Consider the following 8,089-nt stretch of genomic DNA (forward strand, 5'->3'; position numbering starts at 1 on the left):
TTATAAACCCGATTTTCTCTAATAGAACAGTGTACACAAAATTACAAGAATCATCTAAATGCCAAATTTTTATCTACAGCTCTAGGAAACATCTATAATGGTTTCCATCTTGCTAAAATCTACTCAATTCGCCTTCAATTGCATCCCAAAATCAAACCTCAATGTACACAAAAGCCCTAATTTCACTTGGTTATCTTCGGTTTCGCCAAAATCAAAGCTCAGAAGCAATTTTACAGTTACGGTGGTGGCGAAGAAGGAAAATAAACCCAAGAAAAAGAGAAAAGATGACAGCCATAGCTTCGCCTCCACGCCCGATGAAGCCACTGGCCCTTATCCCGAAGCCGTGCTTCTCAAACAGGTGCGTGTTTTTTATTTTGTCTTTTCCGAATTTTGTAATTTATTGAAAATGTGAATAGTTTTGCTAAGAAAATCAACTCTTTTTACACCGAAGAATGTAAAATCAATGAGATTCGCATTTGATGTTGTGTTTGAATGTTTGGGCAGAGGAGTGTTGAAGAAGATGGTAGGCTTATGCCGGAGTTTGCCGATGTCGAAGAGCGTGAGTTCATTTTGCTATTTCTTAGTTTTACAGTATAAAATCAGCTAAAATTATTACCTTTTGCTAGTAGTTAAATGTGAAGTAGTTGCTTGTTGTTTCTATTTGTTGGGATTCATGGCTTTTTTAACCAAATTTTCTAGTTAATTTTGAACTAAAGTGATTTCTCTGAATTTTGATTTGCAGGTGAACTCTTTGAGGCTTTAAATCTGCTGCTAGAGAGTGATACTAATGTAGATCAAAGTGAGAATGACCCTTGTGATTTCTTAGTGTTTTGATTTTTGATTTGATTAGTGTTTTATTGCCATATCTACTTATTATGACGTTTTATTTCTTCCCCGTTTTCTTGATATTTTGGTTTTCATATTATGATAGATGAACTATCAATGATCATTTGATGTTTGGGTTAGAAAAAGGTTTATCGTTTGTGGAGACCATGAAAGTAGTTTGGTCCCTTTGTCTGTATGTTGTAAATCTTTTGGTTTTGTGTTTTATCTCATATCGACATAGCATATTGTATTATCAGTATAAATGTGAAGAGCTCTTGTAAATTGAACATGATAGGAATGGTGAGGACCGTAAATATTTGCGTTCCGTTATCTTGATATTTTTGCTTTGTATTTGTGATGTTAGAGTTTGTAAAAATTATAAGGTGACCGTAAATGTAGTTCATTTCCTCTGTTCCTATCTCATTCTACTAATATATCCTAATGTATTTTCAATATGAATTTCAAGTGCACTTGCAAAATCGGAACATGATGGAATTGGAGAGGAATGTTCCACATCATCATATTAGAAAGCTCCTTTAAGTGACTAATGTGCCTTGGTTTCTTGAACAGTGCGACATTATGAAGTCGTATATCTTATCCATGAGGATTACAAAGACGAGGTTGAGAATGTGAACACCAAAGTTCGAGGTATTTTTGCTATCCTTTTGTTGCTTATGATATCCTAATCTCATGATAATAGTTGTTTGTAATGAAAGTTGGAAGCTCTTCTTCCTCGTTTCTCATCTTGGTTGATCATGCTTTTGTTTTTAGTAGTATCTCAGATGTTGTTTCTCATTTACACAATTTGTTTGATAGATTTCTTGGAGGAAAAGAAGGGCAAAGTTTGGAGATTCGGCGACTGGGGCATGCGTAGGCTGGCATACAAGATAAAGAAAGCGAAGAACGCCCATTACATTCTCATGAACTTCGAGGTGGAAGCGCAATGGATAAATGAATTCAAGAGCATGCTAGATAGAGACGAGAGGGTCATCCGACACCTTGTGATGAAGCGAGACGAGGCTGAGACGGAAGACTGTCTTCCACCTCCTGAGTTCAGTACACTGCGCGCTGACATGGTTGATGATGATACAGACGAGGAAGAAGAGGAGGAAGAGGAGTATGATGATGAAGAAGATGAGCAAGGTATTATATATGTGAATGATGTAGAAGAAGAGAATAATAGCTCTGTTAGAAATACGGCAAAGCCTCAGAAAGTGGGCAGATAGATGGTCTTACTGTAACCTTCATCCTGTTATTTTTGGGCTTGTAAAAGTTAGTTATAAACAGTTTCTTTGTGTAATTTAAGAGCAGTAGTTGACATGACTGAGAGATGAAAATTCTACTTTGTACATTACTGGTCGATACTGCATTCATATGTTGATTTGCAGTCAGTTAAGTAGGTTACATGAGGGTGAGATAATAAGAGTTGATTAGATGACATATTTTATCATATCATATGAACATTTGAGATATGATACCAAAACAAAGAGAAGATTACCATCTTGCATTTTTATTTTTTTTCTACGAATATACATGTCATTTTATTATTAGTACAGTAGGAAATATTGTATGAAGAGATGTAGGTGATCTCTTCCGCCTTGAATGATATCTGAGGATGACACGCATAAATCGAGAAATGGTCCTTGAATGACATCTCATACTAAAGCGATTCATACTAAAGCGATTCATATTGCCACGAGCCTCGATGATGACATAAGATGGAATGTGCACACAATGAGACATATCAAGCAACTGGTGGGTGCTGCTCGGTTCCCGGCTTTACTTTGGACAGAGCTCATCGGAGAACTAGACCATTGAATAGACTTCTTTGGTCGGACAATCGAAAAAGTAATGAGCTGAATACGTTGTTGTCAGCTATCTGAATCGTGCATATGACAAAAATAAACCACTGCTCATACTTCTACGAGGGATAAGGGCAAGCAGGGTCGAATCCCACATAAAAAGAAATTGTTAATGTTTACTCTACTTTAAGAGCATCCGCATCCATGCTCTTAGGAAAGAGCATGGATGTGGGCCCAGACCCACTTTTATTCATTTTTTATTCCATGCTCTTCCGCAAGAGCATAACACTCACATCCATGCTCTTCCGAAAGACCATCCTCAAGGGTCTCATCATTCTATTATTCAATTTAAATACTTCAATTACTAAAAACATTTCCGCAATATTAAACTGAATTCAAAATACCTGAACTACTATTAGGAATTATAAAAAAAATAAAAATTACATACTTAAAATCCTAAAAATTAAAATTTCATGATTAAAATCCTACAAATTAAAAATTACATAATTAAATCTTAAAAAATACACCCGTTGAAATTAAAAGAAGACTAGACTGATGGCGGTGTCTCCAATTGTTGTCGGAGAGCTCGTGTCATTGCAATATGTGAATCAAGTTTATCGGGAGTCATCCGAGACGTATCGGCCATATTGGCTTGAGCCAAAATGGCCCACAACGAGTTGGTGGGGGTGGAGGCGGCACAAAAGGAGCGGGAGCCGGCGGTGAGGCTGGGGCTTGTGGTGCGACGGCGGTTGGCCGTCGCCTGTTTCATTCCTTGCGGCCGGCGTTGGGAACCACTCGGGCCGGCGTTGGAAACCTCTCGGGCCGGCGTCGGGACTATCCAAGTGAGCTCCGACAAGCTAGCTTGCCACCTCGTCCTCGGCGAAATCGGATAGGGATATCGTCCTGGAATGTTTGCTGGAGGAGCTCAAGGAGGATAGGACGCCTGCCTTATACTTTGGATGATTACGCACCATCAGCCAAGTGTTAAGATGCATGAATGGTTTGAACTGCATTGATTGGTAGGTCGACATGGCATTCGTGATGATGTCAACCTCGGTTGTGCCACTCCCTACCGACTGTTGTTCCTGGAGGTAATACCCCTATAACATTTGGATTTCTTCGTTGGCTCTTTCGATGACATTGCGCACCATACTCTCATTGCGCTCGATAGTTCCAGTCGGTCGTCTCACATTGTATCGGCGAGCGATACAGAACCAAAACCTATCCCTGCTTTGGTTCATGCCACCTCGGCATCTTCGGAGATTTTCAAATAGGCATCGAATATCTTATCCATCTCGGGCGGAGTGTACGAGGTGCGGATGCTGGGGTCACCGATACTGCCACGAGTACGGACACGGACACCACGAGCGACGCGACTGTCGGAATTGCCCTCTGGAATTTGGGACAACGGTGGCATCGAGGCGCTCCCGCCCGAGCCTTGTTCGGGTTCCCACCCGTATCGCCCCTCGGGGGCATCTTGCTCGTCCACCGGGTAAGGCCGGTAGCCACTTGAAACTTGCGAATCTTGGGTTGGAGGAGGGGGCGAGAAATTCGTATCCGGCGAAGGGAATGGCGTTGCGCCGAACCATTTGTGGTTCCATCCGCGGGAGTCGGAGTGGTGATTGCCGGAGCCGGGTATTTTTGCAAGAGAGAAACAGTGAGAACTTAGAGAGAAGTACATTAATGAGAGAATTGTTTGGTGTAGTGTGGTGTAAAAAATTTTGAGTTGAAATGGGGGTATTTATAAATGACAATGTGAATTTTTGGGTAAAAATATGTAAAATAAATTAAAAGTGGATAAAAAACGGATATATTTTATTCGGAAGTGGGAAATTATTTTTTATATAAATATGATTTTTTAATAATTTTCAAAATTAAAAAAATGGAAAATAGCCAACGGCATTGCCGTTGGCCAATCAATGAACGCCACGTCGCCCTGCTCTTCGGCACGGCGGTGCTCGATGCTAAGAGCATGGTCGTGCCGTCAGCAAGAGAACATCGGCGAGCAGGGAGCATGCCGCGTCGACGGCACGACGTCAGCTCTCCGTATCGAGCACCGATGCGGACGCTCTAAGTTTTGTAGTTTTGGAGATGATGACACGCATTGGTAAACACACATATGTTAAAGGTGAAGGGGTTGGCAGCGGAAGCGTGCGTGAAATCCGATCAAATAAATTTGATCTATTTTGCAGATTATTTAGACAAATTCTATTCGCGTAATTATCACATGTATCATGCTCATAACTTGAATTAAAACATGCTTTAGCATATGAAATCCCTAATACATGCTTAATACGGAATTAGCCAATTTACTTCGTGGATTCAATCAAGAATTGATGATGGCTTGCTCCGTCTCCACGTGAAGATCTTCAATACTCGACCTCGGATCTTTTGACTAGTGTCCCGGACTGTACACTGATATTTGTGTGGGCAAATCTCACCAGCGTACTAGAACTTGAATAACGAAGACAGAACTCAGCTCACGGAGGAGGCAAAATTTCGAACTCTCTCTTTCTCTGAGGGGGACGAAAATTCTGAGCAATAATTGTTATATATATTTTTTTTTCTGTCTCCTTTATTCTCCTATTTATATTAAGTCACATATTGGTAAACGTCACCACGGTTCAGGAACCGGCGGTTCACGGTTCGGAACCGCCGGTTCCGGTTCAAAAAATAAGTGAACCTGAACCGGCCCGGCCAAGGTTCGGCGGTTCCAGTTCGTGAACCGTGAACCGCCGGAACCGCCGTTGCATGTCCGGTTCCGGGCAGGTTCGTCCGGTTCGGCGGTTCAATTTTTTTTTATACATTGTGAATTTGTAATTCAAGTAAAAAATGTAAATATATTTGTATAAATAAAATTAGAATAAAGCGATGTACAAATGCAATTTTATTGATACAAATTACAACTTTAAAATTGCAAATTACAACTTTAAAATTACAAATTACAACTAAAAATTTACAAATTACAACTTTAAAACTACAAATTACAACTTAAAATTTACAAATTACAACTTAAAAATTATAAATACAAAAGACTTAAAGTCTTGATTACAATTTACAAATTACATATTCGAAACAAATGGGAGAAAAAAGAAATAAAGGAAAATGAGTTGAGCTCAACTTAAATTTAAAATTTAAGTTGAGATGCCTACGTATCATCAATGCTCAATTGCATTTTGGAATCAAAGTCCACGTAGTTCTCTTACCTTACTTACCTATTTGGCTTGATCTAGGAATTGGTGGCGCGCCTACTCTTCTTCGTCGGGGAAGTAGTCTTGGTCGGGTTGTACTACTTGATTGTTCCAATCCGGTTCTTGGTCTCTAATTTCAGCGGAGCACCAATCATCAAGTAACATGGCGGCTTCCATGTTTTGCCCGGTGAGTCTACTTCTTCTGTCGTCCAAGACGTTGCCTCCAACACTGAAGGCGGACTCGACGGCGACAGTGGAAGCCGGAACCGAAAGATCTCCTTGGCCATTGATGCAAGGATGGGAAAATCTTTCTCGTGTGATCCCCACCAATCTAGGACGTCGATTTGTTGGGGATCGAGACCTCCTTCTTCCTCATTGAATGAAAAGTGTGAGTCAAAATATAAGTCTAACTCACTTGTCGAATTTGCCGTCCTTCCTCCGCTGCTGAAGCCGTATAGGTCCGCCAATTGGGATTGGGCGTCGGGGTCATCAACTTGGAAGAAGCCAAAGTTATGTGTTTGATGGGGGGGTCTAGGTCTCACTTGGTGGGTACGGTTGTACTTGGCTTCATAATCGTGAAAGAGAGCCCGCAAGTCGAACTCAAAACTTCTTTGGAGGCTTGGGAGGTGGGGGAGGTTTATTTAGAATGTTTGGGCTAGGTTTATGTAGTTGTCGTCCTCGTCAGTTTGCAAAGCTCGGAGTGGTTCAAGATCAATAGAAGCCAAATTGTTGTAATAAAATTCTAAAATTTTGAAAGTACCAACTAGTTTCCACTTTGGATCCAAAACTCTGGCAAGCAAAAAAACCGTGGGGATCTCGTTGAAATACTTGAGCCATTTTTCAACCATGTAATATAAAACACACATTAACTCAAGATTGTTTGTGGAATTTTTCATTGCAGTTTTAAAACCAAGTGATATGATCATGCAATGTTCTAAAACACGAACGGATGTGCAATAATACACACCCGATAACTCAATAGTTGCATTTCGAAAACCTTTGAATAACTTAAACAAGCTCATGCATTGATCCCAACAAGAAGATGTTAGATATAAATCATCAACATGGTAAGTTCTATAAAAATCAACTAAATATTCTATATGCTCCAATGTAGAATGCAACATATCATATGTAGAGTTCCATCTAGTAGACACGTCTAAAGTAAAAGTTGTGTACCTTATTTTCTTCGTGTGGCGATACTTCTTCCACGTCTTGCTAATTTGAGGCTTCCAGTGGATCAAGGATACATCTGTAGTAATAGGTTGAATATGTCTTTGCCATAAAGACAAAGCATCTTGTACACATAAGTTTAAAATATGACAAATACACCGTTGGTGAAAATACTTACCACTTATCGCCGGGGAGCAAGCCGCAATTAAATCAGATATACTTGCGGTGTTAGCGGTTGCGTTATCAAAACCAGCCAAAAATATCTTGTTGCATAACTCATACTCATTCAAAACTTGAATAATTAAAGATGCAATTGCTTGTGCGGTGTGTGGGGAAGGAAATTGTCTTAAACCAATTAAACGTTTATTTAAAGACCAACTATTGTCTATAAAATGACATGAAATTCCCATGTAAGAATTTCGTTGGAAAGAATCCGTCCACACATCGGAGCAAATATTAACTTTGTGCCCCAAGGTGGATAGAAATTTTCCACTCTCTCTTTTTTTGTCAAAAAACTGACGGTTGTTAGATCTTTGAGCAGTAGAGGGGGGAATTCTCTTTGTAGCAACATTAAAAGCGGTTTGCATAGTAACTTCATATTTTTTGTCATTAAAAAAATTGAACGGCAAATGTTTCATTGCCACCCATCTTACCATAGCATCGGTAACATTTTTCGGATCATATTTAAATAGCGGCGTACCTGTTTGAAACGATGAGCCGGCGGGGAAGTTTATTTGGCTTTGGGACTTAGAATTTCCATATTCCACAGGGTGTTTTGCCTTCAAATGGCGATGGAGAGTACCATATCCCCCACCGATAACAAATGGATAGACTTTATCGCAATAGTTGCAATATGCTTTGAACTCACTTGTCTCAACGGTAGTGGTCGGATCATTAGGATTTGAAATTACCACCGGGACCTTCTTGAAATGTTTAGTGAAAATCTCGGATTTCAACTTGGGAGGCATCTTTTTCTTTTGTCGTCCTACGGGAGGAGGAGCATCGGCCTCCTCCTCGTCATTGTCGCCAACTTGGCCGATGCTAGAAGGGGGGAATTGATGCGATCCATCATCGCCTTCGTCCGATGATAGATTCACATCG

The 8,089-nt window shown here is 40.2% G+C and overlaps 1 protein-coding gene across 1 annotated transcript; it reads left to right on the forward strand.

The window, feature by feature from the left end:
* Window positions 1-42: 42 nt before the first annotated feature.
* On the forward strand, window positions 43-2,167 carry LOC121746217. Its single transcript, XM_042140153.1, has 5 exons — window positions 43-358; window positions 505-559; window positions 743-799; window positions 1,396-1,473; window positions 1,642-2,167. The coding sequence occupies exons 1-5, from the start codon at window positions 98-100 to the stop codon at window positions 2,049-2,051; spliced, it is 861 nt and encodes a 286-aa protein (XP_041996087.1). The 5' UTR covers window positions 43-97; the 3' UTR covers window positions 2,052-2,167.
* The last annotated feature ends 5,922 nt before the right edge of the window (window positions 2,168-8,089 follow it).

This window comes from Salvia splendens, chromosome 8 (assembly GCF_004379255.2).
Source record: "Salvia splendens isolate huo1 chromosome 8, SspV2, whole genome shotgun sequence".
Classification (NCBI taxonomy): domain Eukaryota; kingdom Viridiplantae; phylum Streptophyta; class Magnoliopsida; order Lamiales; family Lamiaceae; genus Salvia; species Salvia splendens.